The 24,708-nt window shown below is 42.2% G+C and overlaps 1 protein-coding gene across 3 annotated transcripts; it reads right to left on the reverse strand.

Moving 5' to 3' along the window:
* Positions 1 to 1,189: 1,189 nt before the first annotated feature.
* Positions 1,190 to 23,119, reverse strand: ccdc9b (coiled-coil domain containing 9B). Of its 3 annotated transcripts, XM_085442160.1 has the most exons (15): positions 22,875 to 23,119; positions 22,404 to 22,736; positions 19,108 to 19,215; positions 18,908 to 19,012; positions 18,173 to 18,328; positions 13,260 to 13,409; positions 10,951 to 11,013; positions 9,330 to 9,508; positions 7,414 to 7,463; positions 7,277 to 7,324; positions 7,088 to 7,184; positions 5,278 to 5,311; positions 4,572 to 5,175; positions 4,380 to 4,462; positions 1,190 to 4,078 (listed from the first exon to the last, which is right to left on the reverse strand). In XM_085442160.1, exons 1-15 carry the CDS (start codon positions 22,884 to 22,886, stop codon positions 4,052 to 4,054), a joined length of 2,049 nt encoding a protein of 682 aa, XP_085298286.1. In that variant the 5' UTR covers positions 22,887 to 23,119; the 3' UTR covers positions 1,190 to 4,051. The 3 variants fall into 3 exon arrangements, with proteins under 3 accessions (XP_085298286.1, XP_085298287.1, XP_085298289.1); XM_085442161.1 differs by lacking the exon at positions 22,404 to 22,736; XM_085442163.1 differs by lacking the exon at positions 22,875 to 23,119 and having other exon boundaries at positions 19,975 to 22,471.
* Between the last annotated feature and the right edge of the window lie 1,589 nt (positions 23,120 to 24,708).

Below are 24,708 nucleotides of genomic sequence, written 5' to 3' on the forward strand. Positions count from 1 at the left end.
GAGCAATTTGCTTGTTTAAGTTTATTCTTCAGTGACGCTGACCTTTGTAACCACAGACAAAGGTCAATAAGTAACAGATTACATCTTGTTTGATTCATTTGTGCAAAAGGTTGTGTTTTTTAAGGAGCGTTTATGTTTTATTACCTAGTACTTACTGAGACTTCAGGAAGTTACTGACCCCAGTCAGGAAACTTTCCCAAACTTTTCCTAAAAAGAAAACCCCAAACAAACCACAATCTTGTTCCCACATTTCAGCTTTCACATAAACTAAAGTTGCCAAACTGAATGGAGTCAATCAGCAGCAGGTATACCAGCATGTTGCTGACTGACAGATTAGTATTGATGTTTAGGTGTAATTGTATTTGCCCAGAAGAACTAGTAGAAGTACTGCTTTTACCTCTATGAAACAGCCTGGAGTAGCGACTCTTTTCTCATAGGCAAACGCCAAACCAAAGCACCAAAACAGAAGGGTGTTTTTGCAAACCAAAAAAGGATGACAGGCCTCGACATCGTCTTGCTTTAAAGCTGCTTGGACCAAATGTTGATCTCTTTTTTAAAAAATTTTCCTCAGGATAGTAAGCCTCTCTCCACTGCAGTGCACAGCTGACATAATCCCACACTGCACTTCAATCCTCTAACACAGCCTACAGGTCTTATTTCCATAATATCAACACCCCCAATTTGGTGCGCTATTGTGTCAAACCCTTCAAACCATTAGTTAGCTTATAGCATTAAAGTGATCCAGAAGTGTTACAGCTACCTATTTTTTGTGCTCTTGTGTTAAAAAGTAAAAACAGTGTACAGCAGGTCACAAGCTCAAAGGCCTCAAAGGTAGAGCGCTGCCATGGAGACAGACTTGTGAGGAGATAATTAAAACAGTAGCACCTATGGGATCCCACCTGCAGGGCTGAGAGAAAGCTGTGTCTAATGCAACAACTCTTCAGAGAACCCGTGTGAAGTTAATCAAATTAAACATGAAAGCAGAGTCTGTAGGCAAGAAGTCAAAATGTATGGACCGTTGGTGCTGCAGCGTGCTCTGTCTTTATCGCACTGGTCCTCCGATAACGTGTTAAGAGTGACGAAACAAAAGAAAAACCTGCACGCAACAAATTCACCGACTACTGTGCGTTTGCTCAGGTGCACGAGTAAAGTGAAGTGAACAGGGTGACAAAACGATGCCAGCCGGAGCCTTTGAAACACAGAAAATCTTTATTCATGTGGCGTATGCTTCGTTCCGAGCGGTTCAGCAAATGAAGACATGTTGCACATGGACTCAAATTAGAGCGAGTACTCTGAGCAGCAAAAAAGGCTGGGATCACACCTTGAAATGCAGCACACACGCATACACAGGCACATCTAATTACAACAGTGCGAGAACACACGTGGGGGGTACTTGCATACTCCCCGCCAACCAACTCATCTCACCTCAGAAACTTGACATTTAAGGAAGGTGACAGTGCAGATGTTAAACAAACTGAATGAACAAGGACTAAACACTTAAATATAAAATGCTCTATGATTGTGTTTCTTCCACTACATGAAATCTCACAGGGAGATTTAAAAAAATACTTCAAAGGGAAACAGTGACCTGTTTTTCACACAGATGTTTCCTTCTACTGATAGATTGCTATCCACATATAATACAAAATAAGGCCCCTTCTTTCTTAACGGATGGACTGGCTTCAAACGTTGTGGCTCGCTTCTTGCTTTTTTGATTTTATGTAACCTCCGTAGACACAGACAAGACCGCAGCTCAGAGCATGTCTGCTGTGTTTTCCACTTACAGTTACATAACTGTTTACTACACGGTGGCATTGACGAAAGCCAAAAACTTCTTAATATAACTGTCGCTTCTTACCAAAATAGCATCAAAGGCTGGCAATAAATTTTAAAAAGGAGAAAAAAAACACGACTCAGAGAAACACAGCTTGAGATTTACTTGGTAACATTCTCCTGTCCGAAATGGATAGGCAAATAAATAAAATAAATGAGGCAGTTAATATACAAACCATAAATTAAAGTACACCTTCAATAGCTGAAGAAGCCAATATGCAAGGCACAACAACTGGCTAAGATATTAATCAAGGGAAGCTTGAAAGATATTAGGCTCTCTTTCACAAACATAATACAGAACAAATAATACAAAAGGGAATTTTAGCTGAATCCCGGCATTCTCAATTCACCCAACTCAAAAAATGCTTGAATTATATTTTTTCCCCCCACTCACAGGGGCCCAAAGACCAGAATTTGTACACTGTTTGTTTAGAATCAGCTAACATAGTACATTACAATCCTAAATTAAGTGCCAAAACATAACATAAGAAGAGTGAGGAAGACCGGATCATCGGGATTCAGCTGTAAAACTGTGCTTTAGGGAACACAACAATAGTGTGCAAGGTTTCTACTCTGCAGTGTTATAAATCAATATTTAAACATCCAAATGTGTTATGCTTTACCGTCAGCTGGCTTTTTATTTTAACAATAAAAGGAGTACACTAGTGAGTTATGTCATCTTACAACTGGATCGCATTTATTTCTTTCTAAACCTAGTTCTGCATTAAACAGAATGAGGAAATTGGCTCTTCTAGATGGCCTCCTTGGGCAGCGCTGCAAGCTACTCCAGCATGGCTGCTTTTTTTCTTTTCGTTTTTCTTTTTTAATTGAGTTAAGGCTTTTAGAAAAAGAAAGGCATTTTCAGGGCGCCATCTGATCCAAGTCCCAGTGGTTTGGACTGAATGTTTTACTTCTGACGCCTCGGGATGTTACAGTAGAACTCTGTGCCGATCGTCTGAGTGTGGGGGACATATTCATGGTGCACAACGCTCATGACTGTGAAAGAAAGAAGAAACGAGCATGTTCTGGATGTCCTGCCTTAAGGCTCTGACAGGGTAAATTTTCCTTTTTCAGGCTGCCCTTTGCTCTCTGGGACATAGATCCAGTTCCCCAGTGCTGATCCCCCCCACACTGTGACACAAATGTATACTTCCTCTATTTTCCCCGGTGAAAAGTAGTCGGACCACAAAGCAATGTAAAAACAGCAGGCGCAGGGGATGTGGCTCAGAGCTGCACAAGGAGACGACCTTGATAAGTAAAAAGGCCAAATTTAAATCAAGTAGATTTCTGCCACTTATGGGCAGAGTTGTGAGGTTTCATGACTGCAAAGCTGTCATCCCCAAATTCAGATAATCTTAACCAGAGTATGACATCATCAGGCTCCTGTCTTGATATCAAAAATCAGTGGCGCGCTCCTTTCAATGCTCTTAATAGCAGAAACATTTACAGCATGTCAGTAGTAACATTTTGTAAACTTTGGACTGTCTTGGTCACTGGCCAAAGACATTAGGGTTCAAATGTGCGTTTTAACAATATACTGATTTCATACTTCCCAAAGGCTATTTATGGATGCTGGAAGCAGTTAATAATATCCATTTGTCTACTACTTTTAAATGTAGAAATAAAAACTCTACTGGAGGTCTGCAACTATGTATCGTCATATATTACAATCTTTATTCAGTTACTGAAAAGTTACTCAGGGACTACAGCTGAAAAGTAGCTTTTAGCTATATCCGGTACAATATATTTATTGTGCATCGTCCCTGCTAAATAAGCTAAATAAATTAAAAAAATATACCTCTAAGGCAGAATCAGGCACTAAGTAATTAGACTGTGGCTTGGTTTAATGTCAAGGGCTATCTAAATTTAACCGATTAGCTAGCCTCCTGATATGTACCTCAACATTTTCATACAAAGGTGTAAACATTCAGTGATATTGCACTCAAGCAGCGTACTTCCATACAGAAAGAGATGTCAGTACACATGTTTTTGTACACATAAAGTGCTCTGATGTTAAAAAAAATTAAAAAAACACTAATAATAATCGAGCGGGAAAAAGGTGTCTCACCATTCATGTGTCACATTTGAGACAAAAATTCAGCTCCCACAGTTTTGCCTGTAAGCTATAAACAGTATTGCAAACGAGCTACTTTGAAGCAAAAATAATGCATCCAAATGCTGTGTTTTGGTTTCAGTGTTTATATCCAGAAAACGTCAGTTAAACAATTTTCCCATGTTCTCGTGCCTGCAAAAACAAACAAAAAAAGAGAGAGAGAAAAGGATAAAAATTACCAACTGCAACTTTCTGTATTTTACATTTACTGTATTTTCTCATTCCCTCCTCAGTATGAACGATCATACATTATCTGTTCAGGTGGAAGATGAAATGAAAAACCATTCTCACAAGACTATTTCTCCTGCACTCCATCAAGACTCAGAGGGGCTGAATTAAAATTGGATAATACGCAGCTGCAGTGCAGATATATTGCTCTCCTCATCCATTTGCACTTCCCTCCATTTGCACTTCTATTGATTCTCACACTGACCTTGTCACTGCTGGTGGAGTGTGTTGGGTGTGTTTCTCCAGACTCCAGGCTCAGAACAGACAGACCAGAGTCTATCAGCTCTTCTGTGAAAACAAAAGCACGGTTAGTTTACTTGGAACATCCACACACGCAGCCAGGAGAAAAATAAATAAATAAATCTTAAAAATCAGGCTCGCTGAAGTTCAGGCGTACCTGTGTTTGTGTTGCTGATGTTGCACTTAGGAAGTTCCACAGGCTGGATCTCATGTAGAGGGGTGCAGGCTTTTTCAGCAGGGGGGGAGCTGGGAGCTGTGGGTGGGCTGCTGTCCTTTTTAGTGCAATCAGTTTCAGATCCCTGCTGCTGTGCAAAAGAAGGTGCAGCTGGCCCACCTCCTTTATCCTGAAGACTCCCATCATCCTGCTTGGCACTTTCAAGAGGCTGACGTGGCCTCTGCATTTCATGCTTGTTCTTTTTAGGTGAGGAAGCTTTCAAAGAGCTGGGACCTCTGGATTCTGACTCTTGAGACCCCGTGGTTTGCCTTGCATGAGCCCCCTGGATGAGTTCCTCAGAGAAGCGCACTTTCTTCTCCAAACCCCGAGAGGACGAAGCCTCTGCCTTCTCCTGAGTCGGGGTGTCCTCTCTAAGGATAGCAGCCGACACCGAGGCTGCTGATTCACTCGCTTCCTCGGGCGTGCTCAGTGAATCCGGGCTCGGTGACTGCTTTGTTTTTGCGTCCTGATCTTTCAGCTCGTCTGCATTAGCGTCTGTGAGGGCATCAAGTTCCTCAAGGAATTCCTCCAGCGTCGTCTCAGGCATCTAAAAGATGAGATCAAAACGAAAAACAGGAGTGTTTCTTGCTAAATGGATGTCTTTTATTATTCACTTTATAGCAGGGTCAAAAGAGGTTTCACCTCTCACCTGCAGGTTCTCTCCATCATCATTTGCCTGCCATCTGAAAAAAGGGTATTCAGAAACAAAAAAGCAGTGTGTTGTGAATCTCTTTTTCTTTGCAAGTTATAGCATGCTGCAATATTGTATATAACAATCAGCAACAAGAGTAAATAACACAGATCATTTTATCACAATGCAACGTTCAGCTGGCAAAGTTTAGGTCCTGGCATTCGTGTGGTACTTTGACACATACCGTCCACTTAAACATTACCGCAGAAGAAGCACACCCCCACAAGCTTTCTACAATGGCACCACAGCATCTCACCCTTAGCAGGACAACATGTCACACCACAAAGCAAAAACAGTTCAGGACTAGTTTTTTTCTTTGACATTAAAAGAGCACAAAGCTCTCAGTTAGCCTTCAAATGGTCTGACTGAGCATCTGTGGGATGTGCAGCAATAAGCCCTATTTACAGGTCGCCCTCAGAGATTCCACGAGTATAACCTAACGGGTCAGACGAGACTGCTGCAGGCCATTTCAGTGTTATAACAGCATTTGCTTCTCAGTCACATACTTGCTCAAAAACCAATGACTACACCATGAAAGGTAATGACCAATGGGAGTCATATCAGGTGATTGTCCAAGGACATGTGGAAAGCAAGAGCTGTGATTTGAGGTTGGGGCTCAGCCTTCCGAGGCACAGACACACACCGGTCTCAGTTGTTGTGATTGTAATGGCTTTTCATGCATGAACTCCAGACAGTGTCAAGAGACTCAGGCTGGGACACTGTCCTCAGTTGCCCTTTGTCACATGTAGACTCAGTACTGGATTTTGTGTGTTTTAGGTAAGGGTGCTGTCTGGGTAGAGCATGCAGCAGAGCACGAGATGACCACTTGCTAGCTGTGAATTTAGCCAATTATTACATTTTCCCTTTTTTCCTCACATCAGCGATAGGAAATCGCACCAACTTTGTACTAAGGAACTGGTGAGCTAAAGACTGTTTAACACTGTTTCATGTTTAATTCAGCTACATCAGACAAAGTTCTCACACGCACCTCCATTTGGATAATATCCAGAAACATCGAGAGCTGCAGTGTATGTGTGAAAATGGCTTTGGTGGCCTGTGGGCTGCCTTTGCCCACACTCAAATCTGTTGCCAACTGTAACAGCAGCACAGCCTGATAACAGGAATCTCACACCCGAGTGCTGTTTTACAGAGCCCCCCTCCAAATCCTTACCCTTACCTACTTTTACAGAGACATAAAATAATCTTTCTCACTCCAAGTCCACACAGTGCCTCAATTTCAGCTCTGTGGCTGTGGAATTTTTTGGACATTATGATTGCATTACAGCGCACATATGGCCTTTTCCACCAGCACCTACTCAGATCGGCTCAGCTTGGTTTTTAGGGTTTTCTCATTAGGTGTAGTACTTAGTACCAGGTATTTGTTTAGTACTTGATGGGGTTCTAAGCAATCTGAGATGACCCCAAAATGTGATGTCAACAGGCTGCATGCTCCAGATTGGCTAGACGGCCTGCTCACCATCAAGTGGTGTTTCACAGCAGAGGAGAAACTGTGGAGGGGGGGACAGAATGCGACCTTCTGGGTTATTTAGTCAGCTGCCACCACTTCTAAATTAAGTCTCATGACATCCAGGGGAATTTGTACATTAGGGCACAGTGCAGAAAAACAGCATGTCTTTCCACATCCGTTTTACGTACTGCATTAGTCATGCCGATGTTTCTTGTAACCGCTAATTGAAGCTATGTTGAAAAACGCTCTGATGGTTGAATCACCTTTGCCAGCAGCCCATTGTGTTTAGCTGTTACTGACCTTCTGGCCCGCCCAGTCAGGCGATCTTTGCCTTTTGCTTTACTGCTCATCACTTGCACGTTTTTAGCTCCCTTGTCTTTGCCTCGCTTGTCATGAGCTAGGTCAGAAAAATACCAAAAGTTTAAAAGTCTAAACACTATAAGAGTATTTTATGGGATTTAACTGTTCACTAAATTATGTGGGGAATACCTTTTGAATCGCTGCCTGCCCTGGGTCCTCTTCTAGCATTTCTTCCTCCTGCAGCAATGTGATATGTCTTTTTTATGATTTGTTATGAAGCGTCTTACTCCTTACGTTCTCAGTAAGGTCTGTGTCTTTTGTCTTACCTCTGCTGGAAGGCCCCCATTCTCTGTCAGAGAGGGATTTGTCTGAAAACCTAGAAGCAGAGGTTTAGTTTTAGACAGTAACAAAACCCAGTGTGACTAATATCTCTATCATGTTCCAAAATCATTCATCTTTTCCCCCCTCAGGCACTATAACATCTCATCTGCACAACATAAACGGACATTTCAGTATATCATTGTGGGCCTAGAGTTTAAGATTGTGCAGAGATTCCATTCCTACATTCGACATCCTCTGAAACCGCGTAAATTGTCGAATCAAAAACACATTTCCTCTTCTGTTCTTTCTCGGGAGCCTTGTTAATGCTTCGCCAAATAAGGCAAGGCATTTCCATCCCTAACCCCCCAGCTAAAAATAGCTGCTCTTTCCTTGTGCCTTTACATTTGGATACTACCCTAAACAGCACATTAATTTACTCTGCAACTTGGTCAGTCTTTGTACAGCCACAGCTCAGTTTGTTTGAAATCTAACAAACAGTTCACAATAAACGAGTTGTATTTCTTTCCCGCGGTCAGTTTGGGGTGCTATCGTGTGATTTTCCCCCACCAATGCGGGCAGCAGCCTGCAACGCTGTATGAAATGTAGCTCATGAACTCCTTCACATGAAAAAAGTTATATTAGGCATACATAAGTAACTGTTTGGTAATGTTTTAGCTGTGTAACATCGTCCTGTGACTTGGTGACAATCAGCCTTGCAATCATGTGTTAGAACATGCACAACATCCAGAAACCTCATCTAATGGATTCTTCACTGAATAATTTAACTACAAAGAGGCACAATGTTCTCCGGGGTTATTTTCTCCTCTTCATCTGCCTAAGTGAAGTGAGCCTTTCAGTGAAGGAAGAATTTAAAAGTGAAAAGGGGAAATCTACAAAACTAATAACTTAAAATAAAAATAAAAAAGGCCTTAGTGCTAATAAGACCATTTTTAGCCTGCATGGTACTGCATACTGAAAATATCTTAGTACTGAAAAAGCCTTCTCTTAAAAGTGACAGTCCACTGTTCGACCTCCAAACCCAACATGGACTTTTTTGTTCTTTAAAGGAATTTGTACTGCTTACTTGACCTCCATTTCATTATACATGTTACCCCTAGACTCTCTTTACAAAGCATAATGTTTCTTCCTGTTAAAAGGGAGTTTTTTCTTCCCACTGTTGCCGAGTATTTGCTCATAGTGGGTGGTCTGACTGTTGGGGTTCTCTTTGTTGTTGTGATTTGGTGCTATATAAATAAAATTCAATTAAGTTGAATTGTTTGGACAATCTAAAATCCTGGAGTCCTGGCAACATTTTCAACTAAATGACAGCAAAACTTTATTTGGCTTATCAAGCGCTATAGTTAAACTATAACTTAAAATCCTGGATAGTTCAGCCTCTAACAAACAAAGAAGTAGTTTTGTGAACAGCAGCTTTAAACCATCACAGAATTACAGATATAGAAACAGTTATCCACGACTCAATCACCTCCCAGTTGGATTATTGTAACTCCCTATTTATAGGATTACCCAATTCTAGTCTTTTTCAGTCACAGATGGTTCAAAATGCAGCTACTCATCCTGTAAATCAGGGGTCTCCAACTCCAGTCCTCGAGAGCCACTGTCCTGCAGCTTTTAGATGCATCCCTACTCCAGCACAGCTGAATCAAATGGTGGAATTACTTCTTCAGCAATCAAGTTTAGCAAAGGCCTGGTAACAAGCCATTCATTTAATTCAGGTGTGCTAGAACAAAGATGCATCTGAAAATCAGCTCCACAGTATTTCACTGATCTCTGAACTTCATATTTTGCCATATTTTGGTTTAAAATGTTATTATTTTATTTCTTTTTTAGTCCTTCAGCTTTAACAGCTACAGCCAATGGGAATATGAATGTAAACCTTTAACTCTTTAAAAAGTCTTACATATTGTCAGTTTTATCCATGTCCCACGCTCGTCTCCACTGGCCCTTGGCATTTTTATGGCGTGCCACCCTCTCCCTGTCAATCTGCTCACGCTCCTTCTTCCACCTTAAATATTCCTCCTGCTCCTCTCTCGATGTGGGGACGTTGAGGTCTGTGATGGCCTGCAGGTTCTCGATATCCTATGCGCATGCAAAAGACAGCATTTCAGTGTATAAACTTATAATAATGGATACATATACAGATCTGTGGGAACCACAAATGTGTGTATTTCTGCTACGTTGATGTATTTTGCATAACTTTAAGTGCTAACCACTGCCTCCCTGGGTAAATACCGATCAGTGTTCCAGGAAAAGTACAGTTTATAGCAAATACAATTAGAAGCTCTTCCTCCATTCCCCTCTTAACCTATTTATTGATTACTGTGATGAGAGCAGAGAGGATTGCTGGCTAATAGTAAAAGGAGATCTGATACAGGCTCATTAACACATCAGAAAGGGCAGAAGCTGCTTGTGTTATAAAGCCTTCAAGCAAACCAAGACTAGAGATGTCACGAAAAAGACCAGCAGTTTCTGAGAGAGCGTGCTGATGTCTAGAAAAAAAATACATTTGTTGGATTTCTGAGTACCAGGAATGACCATAAAAATCTGTATTGAAGCTCAAAGCAGCAGCTAAAACCGTGAGAGAAAAAGAGATGCAACACAGTGCTGGTAAGAAGCTATGACAGGTCATGTTTTCCCCTCAGGTGAGGGCCAATCAAATCGAAGTAAACATGTTGCCCTCCTGCCTACACTTATTGGAGAACATGGCATCTGTCCTCATCCTGTTTTCCACCTCGTCTCTCCTTGCTCTGTGCTGGCCCTCAGAGGACATCAGGGGTCACACGGGAAGACGGTTTTCACATGTTCCAACAGGCCATGATCTGCTGCCGCCCCAGCTGCTAATTAAAAATTTTTTTAATTTTTTGCCAGGAGCCAAAGAAGGCATGTTGGATATTACAAAGTGAACCTGGCCAGTTGCTGAGATCATAATCTTACTCTCAGTGACAGTTGAGCTTCCAAAAGCTGCACTGATTTAGGTCCATATGGTATATTTGTTACACAAAAGTGTAACACACTTTACAACATGATGAGAAAAAAAAATCTACATGGTATTTCCTTGAAATCTGTGTAGGCCAGGACTGCAGCAGCCAGAGAGGCATGAACAGCATCACTTGTCATGTGGAGAATCCGCCGTGCCTTTGAAGCCAATCCTTCCTGCCTCCCCAGTCAGGCTGCTTATCGCACACCAGATCTGTGAGACAGCTCTGAGCTACTGCAGCAAGGCTGACATGCAAGCCAGCGGGAGGCAGATGGGAAGAAGCGCTAGGAAAAGGGGCACGTGCACGGCAACGTGTTGTGCTGTCTGCGTGTGTTTGTGATGTGGACAGAGCGCATATTTGCATTTGCTATTCTCTGTGCTTTGTATGCTAACGTAGTGTTGGTGAAAACCTTGTTTTCACTGACTGATCATCAGCAAATTACGTGGTCACGATGAGCTGAAACTGCAGTCCTTTGAGCTGAGAGAGGTTAGACACACAGCATCTAAATGTTTACATCTGTGTATGAGGGTTTTTTTAATTTACCTGGCATTGCTCTGACACCCCGTGATGCTCCTCAGTGTGCTTCTGCCCCTGTTTGACCTCATCCTGTCAGAGAGGAGAAATTAAAAGATGAGCTTAGCAGTTATAAGTGTGACACAGCAACTTGTTGCTCGCTAATTAAACACTGTTGTAAAGAATCGCTTTGCTGCTGTCACAATCAGGCCACTGACTCATCCATTAGGAAGGACTGAGAGGTCTAGACTGCCACCCAGTGGTCTTAAAGTGTAATGGCACAACTTGGCACAACAGCTTCAATTATAATGTAATTTCTGTCCACTCTGCACAGGGGCAGACTGCAGTTAGCAGGTAGCTGACCTTGGAAACCACCTGGCGGTTTGCAAATCAAACACAGCTTATTAGAGGTACAGAATTGTGCTAATTTCTATTCTGGTGTAGTTCTGATTTCAATGATGCGCTCTGGTGAACACAGAGGATGAGTCATGTTGCTATTAACAGCAACACTCTAACAGCTGAGGGAGGATGGGGGACAATAGGCACCGGGGAGAGCGAGTGGGCTGGTAACACACCTACGGGCTGGGACGCCCACACGATCATTCACACGCCCACATCCAGAGAGAGTATAGCTCACACATACACAAAGACCCCCGGGTACCTCTTTTCTCTCTCATCCCACTACTCCGTCTTCCTCTCCCTTTTTCTTGGCACCTTGCCAGGTCTGTCTCTTCGCATAATGAGCCTTTTCAGAGTGAGAAGGCAGTTGAATGTTAATTAGATCAAATCGGCCCTTTCAGGATGGTGGGAATAGGGAAACAATCGTGCCAGAGGAGTGTGGACCACTTAAAGTTTCAGGAAAAAGAAATGAGGGGAGATTGAAACAGATGGCACGGTTGCCAAGTGTCTCTCTCTCTCTCTCTCTCTCACCCTCCCCTCTGTTCCTCTCCGTCCGACTGCATTTCCTTACCCCTGTCACTCTCTCTCTCGTGAGCGTGAGCAGTCTGGTCATGAGGTTCCTCCAGGCTGCATGAGACACCGCTGCACAGCCACACCCCTGTCTCTCAAAGAGTCATTATTTATTTCCAGGGTGTCTCTCGCTCTGTCGCACACACACATACCCATCAGATAATTATTTCAGAGGCAGGGCAGTGCAGTAGCAATGTGCACCTCAGCGTGAACCAACGCAAATATTTTTTTAAAGCTTGCCAGATGGATCCATGGTATGTTCTCCTACGGTATCACCCTTTAGCAGCTTTCTCCCCCGCTGCTCTCATATAAACCTAGTGAAATGACACAGGTTACGTAAACCAGGTCTCTGGGATTCACAGATGACTGGTGCACTGGAGCCCTGGCTACTGTTCAAGTGCTGATTCAGTCCACATGATAAATGGAGGGGGGGGCACAGACCTAGTGGGCCAGAAATAAAGGCAAAAAGAACAATGTGTCCAGCCCATAGATTCAGTGCACATTAACCCAGACGCCCAGTGAGCAGCACTTAGTGTATCGGCCAATCGGTAGCAGAGATGCACATTTTAGACTGAACCTGTACTTCTGCAACTCCTGCTTTCATGTCCCCTCCCTCCCACCCCCCCACCCCCACCCTATGACCAGATTGTGTCTGTGTTTACAGTGGCGAGGATCAGCTGCCTGTGCATCAGCTTATTTATTTCAGTCTGTGAGTGTGTGTCTCTGCGTCAGGCTTCAGACTGAGGCAGAGCAGCTGTTCCAGACTTTCTGGGGGGGGTGGGAGGGGAGGCTAAGGTCACATTGCATTTCACAGACGATGGCAGGGGCACACGAGTCCCTGCCTGCATTAAATATGGCATCTCAAGCAAACCGGAGTAACTTGTAAAAGTTAACTGTGGATGATTTTGGGAGATTCGGGTCAAGGTATATTCCTCAGTTTCCCTTTCACACGTGAAACACACAGCAGGAGATGACAGGAAATTCTTCATGCGGTTTACTCGAGGAAGTTGCCTGAATTGAATTTTTCACACGTACCTTTGTCGAGTGACATCTAGAGAAGATCAGAGCTGCAGCGTGTGTGTAAAAACAGCTCAAAAAGGTTGAAAACTTAGTTATGCAGAGCATCTGTTCAACCCACAGCTCTATTAGCCACCCTCTCCTTTCCTAATCTCACACCAGTCAGTCACAGCCCGGTCCACCTCCTGTCAACAAACCATTATGCTCCATCACAGGGATGGAGGGGATGGGCCAGACAACATGTCTCATATCTATGTAAAACACGTCGGTGCAGCATGTGAGAATAAACAAAGGGAGGGGGGAGGGAGTGAGAGTGGAAGCAGGCAGGAGTGTTCGGTGTGCGTGAGTCGGACCTGTGGTGCTGAGTCTCTCTTGGTCATGTGAGATGGCTGCTTCGCCCTCCCCGCTGACTCCACACGCCTCGCCTGTCCATCATCGGCGGGGCTCTTGACGTCCACAGGGCCCGGCCTCTTCTCAGGCCTCTCACTCACCACCCTCTTACCCTGGAGAGTCAGTTACTCATATTATTAGCATTACATAAGTGTCAGTATGTGCTCTGCACTACAATTTGAAACATTCATTTAAGGATTCTCAGTTACAAGTACTTAGACACTAGTTTGTGGGTTTGGTGAAGTCATTCATACGCTTTAAAAATTTGACAAATTTTTGTGATGTCCCCAACTTTAGCACCATCACTACCTTTTATCTCATTGAAAACTAACTACAAGTCTCAGCTGTACTTTAGCCCTAATTAGCCAATGAATGACCCAATCAGCATGTCTTATTTTATACTAGAGATGGACCGATCCGATATTATGTATCGGTATCGGTCCGATACTGACGTAAATTACTGGATCGGATATCGGAGAGAAATAAAAAATGTAATCTGATCCATTAAATATCAAAAAAGCACCTCACAAAACTTGCGACATGGCGTAACTCGGCTCATAACCGTAGCACGTAGGAGCAGTGTGGTCACGTGATAGAGCGGCTGTGTGTATTTGTAGCCTCAAACCAGCATTTCATCTCCGAGGAAGTGATCCCAGAGAGAAGTAAAGCAAGTGTGTAAGTTCATCTCTATTTGTAAAGCATTCCCATGTTAAGCTTATCAACTGATATATGGAGCGACTGCCTCTTCCGGCTGCTACTTCAATCATGAAGCTGATCAATGATCAGCTGATCGGCTTTTCTGTCGCAAGTCCGTCTCTCTTCTTTGTTTTTGGTCCACTTTGCACCAGAAAGAAACCAGCGGCTGAACAACAGCAGCACGTTTAAGCTTGATCAGCTGTTGTTAGAATGTATTTATTATTACTTTCTACTCGAGGATCTTTTTCTACAGCTGACGGCTGGTAACTGTGCAGGGGCGGAGCTAGCAAAGTTTAGCCAGGGGGGCCGATAGGGCATGAACAGGGAAAAGGGGGCACAAAGACATACTTTTCTTTCTTATTCTCATTTAAAATGTCTAGCTTTTAATAAATAATTATCTGACACCCAAAGTTTTAATTTGATGTAAAATGAATAGAAGTCAATTACTGTATATAGTGACTGTTAAGTCTAATATACCCTAGTAAGCTATACTACTTTTTCCTTTGGGAACCATCTGTGCAGTCTGCAATTTTGTTGAAGAAAGATGTTGAATCTATTTAATATTTCTTGAAAAATAATTGATTTCTGTGCATTTTTTTTCACACTGCATCAAATTAAAGTTGATTACGTCGATTAAGCATCATGAGGTGGAGGGTGGGGGGTGGGTCCCTATTTTTTATTTTTTTTTGCTGGGAGTTTGCAGCCCTATTGGTTAGGTTGCTTAATATTTCTGCTAAGTACTCTTTAAAATACCAGAATAGGGAGGATGGAGCAGGTTTAAGTTTATTAGATTGATCAGTTTTGCTGAACTATGAAATATTTTGGGTGCAGTGCATTTTTTACATACACTATAACAGAATAGCTTTAGTGTTTTGTTTATTTAAACTTGAGTATGAACTTATACAAAATGCAGCAAGATATTAAAAAAACAGTTTTATTGATTAAAAATACACTATATCGGATTCATATCTGTATCGGCAGATATCCAGAATTATGATATCGGTATTGGACATAAAAAAGTGGTATCGTGCCATCTCTCTTTTATACTAAATAATAATATAAACATCGTAAATACAAGCTGCAGATTTGTGTCAATTTAGCATGTGAACTAAGGATACATGGTTAAAGCATGTTGACCTCTCACTGAGTTAGGTTAAGGAGAAACCAACTCTGAATTAGATATGTATGTCTTAGGGGTGCAACGATACTCGTATCGATATTGAACCGTTCTATACAGTGCTTTCGGTTCGGTATGCATATGTATCGAACAATACAACATTTTTAATTTATTTTATCAACTTTCCTTCTGCTGTCTGTGTTGAGCCCTCTGTGGATCTGCGCTCGACAGTGTAGCCTCGGCGGAGTAGTCGACCGCAGATTCACTGAGCGCAGGGCAAGCTAGCGAGACAGAAGTTAAGCTCTCGTAGCAACATTGCAAATTGAACCTCCCCCACCCTCATTCAGATCTGGCCTTTGGAACTATTTTGGTCTTCATGTGACGTATGACCCTGAAGGTAAGCGCGTCATGGACTAAAGTAAAACAGTACAGGGAGTGCAGAATTATTAGGCAAATGAGTATTTTGTCCACATCAACCTCTTCATGCATGTTGTCTTACTCCAAGCTGTATAGGCTACTGTGCATCTCTGTAATGAGAAGGGGTGTGGTCTAATGACATCAACACCCTATATCAGGTGTGCATAATTATTAGGCAACGTCCTTTCCTTTGGCAAAATGGGTCAAAAGAAGGACTTGACAGGCTCAGAAAAGTCAAAAATAGTGAGATATCTTGCAGAGGGATGCAGCAGTCTCAACATTGCAAAGCTTCTGAAGCGTGATCATCGAACAATCGAGCGTTTCATTCAAAATAGTCAACAGGGTCGCAAGAAGCGTGTGGAAAAACCAAGGCGCCAAATAACTGCCCATGAACTGAGAAAAGTCAAGCGTGCAGCTGCCAAGATGCCACTTGCCACCAGTTTGGCCATATTTCAGAGCTGCAACATCACTGGAGTGCCCAAAAGCACAAGGTGTGCAATACTCAGAGACATGGCCAAGGTAAGAAAGGCTGAAAGACGACCACCACTGAACAAGACACACAAGCTGAAACGTCAAGACTGGGCCAAGAAATATCTCAAGACTGGTTTTTCTAAGGTTTTATGGACTGATGAAATGAGAGTGAGTCTTGATGGGCCAGATGGATGGGCCCGTGGCTGGATTGGTAAAGGGCAGAGAGCTCCAGTCCCACTCAGACGCCAGCAAGGTGGAGGTGGAGTACTGGTTTGGGCTGGTATCATCAAAGATGAGCTTGTGGGGCCTTTTCGGGTTGAGGATGGAGTCAAGCTCAACTCCCAGTCCTACTGCCAGTTTCTGGAAGACACCTTCTTCAAGCAGTGGTACAGGAAGAAGTCTGCATCCTTCAAGAAAAACATGATTTTCATGCAGGACAATGCTCCATCACACGCGTCCAAGTACTCCACAGCGTGGCTGCAAGAAAGGGTATAAAAGAAGAAAAACTAATGACATGGCCTCCTTGTTCACCTGATCTGAACCCCATTGAGAACCTGTGGTCCATCATCAAATGTGAGATTTACAAGGAGGGAAAACAGTACACCTCTCTGAACAGTGTCTGGGAGGCTGTGGTTGCTGCTGCACGCAATGTTGATGGTGAACAGATCAAAACACTGACAGAATCCATGGATGGCAGGCTTTTGAGTGTCCTTGCAAAGAAAGGTGGCTATATTGGTCGCTGATTTGTTTTTGTTTTGTTTTTGAATGTCAGAAATGTATATTTGTGAATGTGGAGATGTTATATTGGTGTCACTGGTAAAAATAAATCATTGAAATGGGTATATATTTGTTTTTTGTTAAGTTGCCTAATAATTATGCACAGTAATAGTCACCTGCACACACAGATATCCCCCTAAAATAGCTAAAACTAAAAACAAACTAAAAACTACTTCCAAAAACATTCAGCTTTGATATTAATGAGTTTTTTGGGTTTATTGAGAACATGGTTGTTGTTCAATAATAACATTATTCCTCAAAAATACAACTTGCCTAATAATTCTGCACTCCCTGTATGTTGGATGTGCCACACAGTGCTCAATTACATGGGTGGGAGCTAGTGTGTTAGCGCAGTTAGCTCGTTAACGTGTTGGCCGTCCAGCCCCATGCACGGGGCGATCCGCGGTAGCTCGTTAACGGAGATTTGCCGCGTTGTGGCGTTAAGGTCATTTCAATGAGATTAACGCTGACAGCACTAGTGGGAACACAACGAATATGACTGCACATTTACTCCGACATCATCCTAGTGCAAAGACAAGTGGAAGCAGACAAAAACAACAAGCATGCATGCTACAAACTTTACCCGAGTCATTTAGACAGCCGTTAGCACAGGATTCTCCTTATGGGGACCTGATATGTTTAATATGCTGCTGAGAATATAGCCCAGAAGAAGCGGATAGTAGAGCTTTTATTTTATAAGAGCCATTTCTCTGTAATAAACTCTCTTTTCCAAAGATGAGCGATTTCTCGATCAGATAGATTTATTTTTTTTATTTTGTTGTTTCAGCAACATTAAATTTAAAAACTGTACGTTTGAGTTAAAATATATATTTATAATTTTAATAAATGACAAATTAAAAAAGCATGAACATTTTTTTGTATCGAAAAAATATCGAACCGTGACACCAAAGTATCGAACCGAACTGTGAATTTTGTGTATTGTTGCACCCCTAGTATGTATGTATGGATGGATGGATGGAGATCCAGTTGCTTTGTTGTGTTATATTTTGATTTGCTGGCCCGGTGTGGCTCCAAGACTTCTAAGGGACATCTTTAGAAAGTTGTTCTAAGAGATCTATTTCATCCTGCTATGAAATGGTTCCACCTCATTGTTCAATAAGTCCATTGAGATTTTCCCACACAGCCATCCCATGGTTTACAGAGTAGAGTCTTTTAAATGCGCCAACACTCTTTTGGATGCACATTCTTGCCTATGCAAGAAGAGCTCATGGAAAGAAAAAAAAACTACCAGAAATATTTGTAATTCTTAAATTACAGATCTTTATAAAAACATTTTGTGGCATTCTTCCTTGTTACAATATAACTAGACTTTAAGCTAATGGGGTTTTGGCTCTCCTGTACTGGGTCCTTGTCACTTTTTCCTTGTAGTTAATTTACCTTTTTGCCAGCCATGGTGACCGTTAGTTGCTTCCTGTGTCCTCGGCCAGCAGTCTGTGGAGGAGCCTCTCCCCCTCTGTCAGGTCCGGCTTCCTGCTGTCCCTTCCCAGCTGGTGAACCGCCACTGAATGGCTTTGTCACCACCACACGACTATCCTGCTTCCAATCAAAGAAAAGGACAGTCTATGAAATATATGAAATATTGATGTAGTTAACAGCATTTGATAGAACAGATGGGTTCTATCAAATGCAAAGACAACACTGTGGGATATTAGTTAATGTAGCTTTTTTAAAAAACCAGGGGTGTCGAATATAAGGCCGGGGGGGGCAGAGACTCCAAACCGGCCCACTGGACATCTTTGAAAAATGTGAAAATATTTTCCTTTTAATTGTATTCTCATAAATTGTACAGCATTTCCTACTGATGGAGACCTCCCCCACAGTCTTTCATACAACACCAAAGTAATAAATAAACATTTAAATAACAGAAATTCCTGTTTTTTTCTTTTTTTGCACATTAACAAAACTTTCCACTTCAGGAATGATGTACCAGAACGTTTTCTGTAGTTTAACTTATTTCATGTATTTTTTATAATTTAAGCCCAAAGAGTCAAGCTGACAGATTTCCTTTATTAAATAGAGCAGCATTTCTTATTCAGGTAGTAAAACTGAGACGTGTTGGGATTTTGAATTAAAGATAAAATTATTATTATCATTATTTTTGCTGACACTCACACTAGCGGACTTGCTGATTGTGATGGTAAGATCGTCGGCTTTGCCCTTCCGGCTCTGCAGTGCCATTCCTTCCTCTTCTGCTCTTTTCCTGTCCTCCTCTACCTCCTACAAACAATAAAGTAATTAGGAAACCTGAAAGAGTTGCAAGCTCCACACATAAAACCTCAGAAGCTTTTCTATATGTGAAGGCTTCTTCTCACCTTGTACCTCTTCATGAGAGCTTCATTCTTCCTGCGGAGAGCCTCAATCTTCTTGTCCAGCTCCAGGTCCTTCTCATGATCCCTCTTAGGCATCATGTCACTGGAGGTCTGGGATGAGACATTTATAGGTATTCATTAGAAAAATAAAAACATTTACATTTCATCAGATTGATCTTATTTTGAGGCTTCTATGGCTTCATTAAACCTGGTTTTCTCACAGGTGGGGTGCCGTGTGAAATTTAAATAAAACAGAATGAAATGATCTGAACCCTACTGTTCACTGGAAATAAAACAAACAGGATATGGCACAAGCTCAGAAATAACCCAGTCTCATGTTGAAGTTCATGCATCCAACAGGTTTCACAATTCTTTTAGGACTGGAGTAATGTTACCACTTTGTTGCATCACTTCTTCTTTAAACATTTGTGTGGGAACCTAGGAGACAAATTGCAGTCATTTTGACAGTGAAAGGTTTCTTATTTTCCAAACACAGCTGTGTGAAAAAGAACACTTACTGCTTCCCCACAAATTACAAGTAGAATCCAGCTGCTGCCAATCAAATGCACTAGATTAAAAAGAACATCACCAAATGTGTCCACCTCTATAGAAGCAGAGGGTTTTTGGCCGTTAGCTGGTATGGATCACCTCAAGCTCAAACTATACAATGCTCAGAAAAAATACCAGGCCTCAGTTAACATGTTAAAAGTTAAAGTTTGTGACAGTACAGAGGAGAAAGCCATCTTTTCTCTAAAAGAACATGGCAGCAAAGCTTAGCTTTGCTAAGCTACATCTGAACAAACCACAAGACCTCTGAAACAGGGAAGATTAGTGTGGAGATGTTTGGCCATAATACAAAACTGCACGTACCAGCACACCAGGACCTCATGGCAACTGTCAAGTACGGTGGTGGAGGGCTGATGTCTTCGGCCTGTTTTTCATCTATAAAACCTGGACACCTTGAAGTCCACGAGCTCCTCTATATACCAAGGAATTCTAGAGTCAAATGTGAGGTCATCTGTCTGATAGATAAAGGTATAAAGCTCATGCAACAAGACAGCAGCAAATCTACCACAGAATGGCTGAAAAAATTAAAAGAACCAAGGTGTTGTAGCAATGTCCAGACCTCTAACTGAAATACTGTCGTACAAGTTTCAAAGGACTCCATTGAGACCTCCATAAACTCTCTTGACTCTATTTTAACTGCCTACATGCCTTTTAGCACTTGGACCACTTTACTGCAGAGCCCTGGAGAATCATCACTGTTTATAACAAGCTGTTTTTTGGTGTGTGTGAAACACTTTCATTACTTAACAAATTGAATTTGCACCGCAAACAATAGTCTAGAAATGAAAAACTTTTGTTACAACTGATCTATACTAAGCAATGAGCAAATAAGATTACAAACCAAACCATACACACCTGCTTTAGCAGTGTAAAGAATTTGATATTATTGTTCTAGACACATTTATCAATAAAGAACAAAATGCCTACATTCAGCACTCAGCTCTATTCTTGTGTTTCTGTATATATTGTGAGTTTGACCATAATTACAATGACATTTAAATAAGCAACTGCAACAATATAAAACCTGCTTACAAGCAGAGGAGAAACCAAGGCTGACAGGTGAAGTAACCATCAGCTGATCAGCTGGACTGACAATTATTTTAAAAAGGCACCTGTGTACATCAGTGTGCAGCAGTGTGCACACTAATAACACACTAATAACACTGATAGATCCTCACACCCACCACAGATGGAGCATTCATCATGAAGCTCAGTTACACGAGCTGAATGCATATGCAGACCAAATTTAAATACCCCAATGCAATCAGCAGGGCACAAATAGAGGCTCCATACTGAAAATGTGCTCCATGTGCTCTCATACAGCCTGCTTCCTTCAGAGAGAACCTCACTTTATCATATTATACCAACTGTAACTGTAAAAGCAAGGGCAGGCATTAAGTTAAAGGACTCTTAAATGTGCACAGATGTTCACAGAGCAGGGACAGTGAAGCATCAGATTTCTGCATGAAAAAGAGCTAATTTCCTTTAACCTGCAGCAGCTTAGCCTCCTGTTCCCTCCCTCCCTTACTCCCGGGTCCAAAGTGTGGCTCAGAAAACTGGTGAAACAGGAGCACTCCTCTGGAGCCCAGCGGCTAAAAGAGGCTATACTACCTTCTTTAAAGCAAACAGTAATTCAAGGATATAGCTTCAGAAGCTGATAAAAGCAAAGTGCAATCTTTCTCATCGCCACTGGGGGGACGATTCCAAAATCAGGCAAATTATATAGAAGTCTGTGAGAAAATGTTCCAAATAATCCATTTATTTATGACCTAAATGTAGGTCACAAATATGAGTTTGTTGTTACAATTGCTTGCTTAAACTCTTATGTAGCACAACATTGTGTTGATTTTGTAAACCGTGGCTTAATTGAAAATAAAAGACACAATAAAGTCCTGCACAAGTTTGAGTGTGGCTGATGTGATACACAAATATAGAATAGAATAGAATAGAATAGAATAGAATAGAATAGAATAGAATATGTGCCAAAGCTAAAATAGAGCAGACTTGTCATTTCAAGACTATTTCAATTATCAGTACTTCTTCTCTTATAGCAAGCCAACACCATTTTTCTTCTTAGAAAGAATTCAAACATAAACAGCAGTACGGGATTAAATCTGAATGAACAACATTCACTGTCAAATCAATCAGCTATGTGTCTCCCTCTTTGAATCACTGTCGGCATCATCTGTTGTTATTCACAGCTCTGGAGAAGTGACAGTAACGCCGGCAAATAGAGAATTTGCCACTTCTGCTTGTTTGCATCTGTGAGGAAAACATAATTCATTTTGAAGTGTCCTGTTCTCCACTCTCTGCATAAGTGACTCTGAGGGGTCAGACCATCCTGACATGCATAGGACGTAGATGTGCCAAAGTGAGTCAGTCATCCTCCACTGTTGCTTCACTGACGACATACAAGTCAAGGTTTCTAGCACATAACGATGACTCACTATGAGGACCGCAAGGAATCTATTCATGTTTTTTTTCCATCACTGCAAGGAATGGCTGCCACTGGGATGCTGAATAGTTGAATTCACACTGAGCTCTCAAATCGGTCTGATTTTTTGCAAAATGACGGCAACTACATATCCTGAAATCGTCTGGGAAGCTGCAAAAAGCTCAGCGGTTGTGAAAAAAGTTTGGAGTCATTCAAAGGGGCGAACAGGCTGGAAAGTGGTTACCTCACTGCTCTTAGTTGTCAGGGTACCCAAACACAACAGACCATGAGGACATACCACCAAGAATAGGCGCAACAGAGAAACTCGCTGTCGACTCCGATTCTCAGGGAGGCCAATGGCGGAGAGTGAAGCAAACGCCCGCTTCAACGAACCAAAAAGTGGGGAGAATCTTTGCAGAAATGGCAAACCTCTGGCTCCTGGAGACCTGTGACAGTGCAGGAGCACAGCTAACACCCTCACGCGATCAAACGGCACACAGACCCTGCCAGCGGATGGCATCCATGCCCGGACAGACGGGCAAAAGGGGGAGGAAGCAGCCTGTAGGGAGAAAGCTGCCAAGGCTCCCCCCCACACACGCACACACCACCTCCTACCCGGCGATCCTGCCACCTACGGGAGCGACAGCAGGGGAGAGAAAGAGCCAGAGACACAGCTGAAACTGCGACAGAGCAGAAGAGGAAACGAGGGGGAACCTAATACTAAAAAAAGAGAGGGAGAGCGAGGGGGAAGAAGAGAGAAGGCACTCACTGGTCTTTCCATGTCAGCGCTGGGAGCTGGGCTGGGTCCAGGCGCAAGGCAGCCGTGGCGGCAGAGAGGGCTGGCTGGAGTCGACGATCATGCCTTGATTACAATGAGCCAAGTTGGGCAAGCAGCCAAGACGTCTAACAAATGCACAGAGCTCCCCTGTTAACGGATTTCACAGCGCCCACCCGCTCTCTCTCTCGCTCTCCCTCTCCAAGCCTCCTACCCGCTTGTCCTCACTCCCTCCTACCCTCCCTCTCCCCCTATAAAGCACTTGCTCGTTCCCCTCCTCACTTATCTTCTGCTCGAGGCACGCCGGTTAAAACCTGTTACCCTCCGATCATGCGACGCACTCTGTGAATCTGAAATTAGCGCTATTGCTCAAATGACACTGTAATAAACAAAAATAAGAAACACCTTTTTTTTCCTATAAGTGAATAGAACGCCACATGCTTGGCAACAAATCTGTCTGATTTCTCGTATGTTTTTATGCTTCAGACACTGGCAACATAAGAACAGTTTCCCCTTTATTATCTAAAATGTAGACTAAAACTCGCTGATTCCAAAACTGGCACAATTTGGTTTATTAAAACATAAAATACTACTCTAACCTTTTAAACAGAACTCCTTTCCTAGCTTATCATACCACTGTGTGGATCCAGGCATCACAGAAATATGATGCACGTGCTGTTTGTTCCCACTGTGGTTTCAGTAGCTCTTTTTCCCATGATGTCAAGACTACACGTTGAGAGTACTAAAGAAGCATCCTAAAGAAAGGTGCACTGCAGGGGGAGTGGGGGGCTTGCATTTCCCACCATTCTTCACACGCCGAGCGCTGCCTCTACCAAAGTTTGAGCGCTGAAGACATGCAACAGCCTGGCACACAAATAACACAGGCAGCTGAAGAAAGGCTACAGCACTGAGGTCGGTCACTTAACACTCCGAGTCAGTGCTCTGCAATTTCCACTGCATTGTGGAAACAATAACACCATTGAAAGTTACCACTGGGAGCTGTTGCATATTTGTCATATTCAAGTCCACATAGCTTTAATTCTGCACATATCAATCCTGCCAATGAGCAAAAATATATATATTTTAGAATAAATAAATATATATGATGTTAAGGCCCCTAATATATCAATATCAAAACTATTCTACTAAATGGGGAAGTAAGTTGTTAAATATTATGACTGCAAGGAAGTGTAATAGCAAGCTGTTATCAATATCAGATCAGAGAGAAGCCTTACACTGACACTGTATTATAATTTAAGGGTTATGTTTACTGTCACTGGTGTGAAAAGGACCAAACATAGTAGAATCAGAAATGTCAAACCAATGAGGACCCACAATGCAACAGTCACATGTAAAATATAAAAACACCGTAGTACTGCAAGATTATTACAGTTAGTTACTTACAAGTAAAGTCAGGAAAAAGAAGCCCACTGTAAACTGAAATAAAAAAATACAAAAATAAAACATTAATATAATGAAATATACAAAAATATAATGTGTGAGATGAGTAATGGTTCTTAAAGCATCGTTAGACTCTTTGAAAGTCAAAGCTTAAATGGCAAATACGGGGTAAGTTAAAAGGCAAATTTATAAATTTCTTGCCTGACAGTTCAAATGCTATGCTTAAAACAGGCAGACAGAAAAATACACTCATGTCAACGGACGATCTGATTTCCTCGTGTCAGCATTGTTCCCACATCATCATAATTAATGTTGTTCCAGGTTCAACATTGCAAGTGACCAATCACCTTCTTGTGACGTCATTCCTTTGCGACTTCGAAATACCCGCCTTCGAGTATTTCGAAATACAAGTGAAGAAGCGAAAAAC

The sequence above is a fragment of the Copadichromis virginalis genome, linkage group LG19 (genome assembly GCF_057382275.1).
Source record: "Copadichromis virginalis isolate Kocher_CV1m ecotype Utaka linkage group LG19, C_Virginalis_male_GT1.1, whole genome shotgun sequence".
NCBI classification, from domain to species: Eukaryota; Metazoa; Chordata; class Actinopteri; order Cichliformes; family Cichlidae; genus Copadichromis; species Copadichromis virginalis.

What these genes read in the sequence shown, in the direction of transcription:
- ccdc9b (XM_085442160.1), bottom strand. An exon ending in CTCTCATGAAGAGGTACAAG is followed by an intron (nt 19,013 to 19,107) that starts GTGAGAAGAAGC and finishes TATTGTTTGTAG; the next exon opens with GAGGTAGAGGAGGACAGGAA. An exon ending in ATGATGGAGAGAACCTGCAG is followed by an intron (nt 5,176 to 5,277) that starts GTGAGAGGTGAA and finishes CTCATCTTTTAG; the next exon opens with ATGCCTGAGACGACGCTGGA.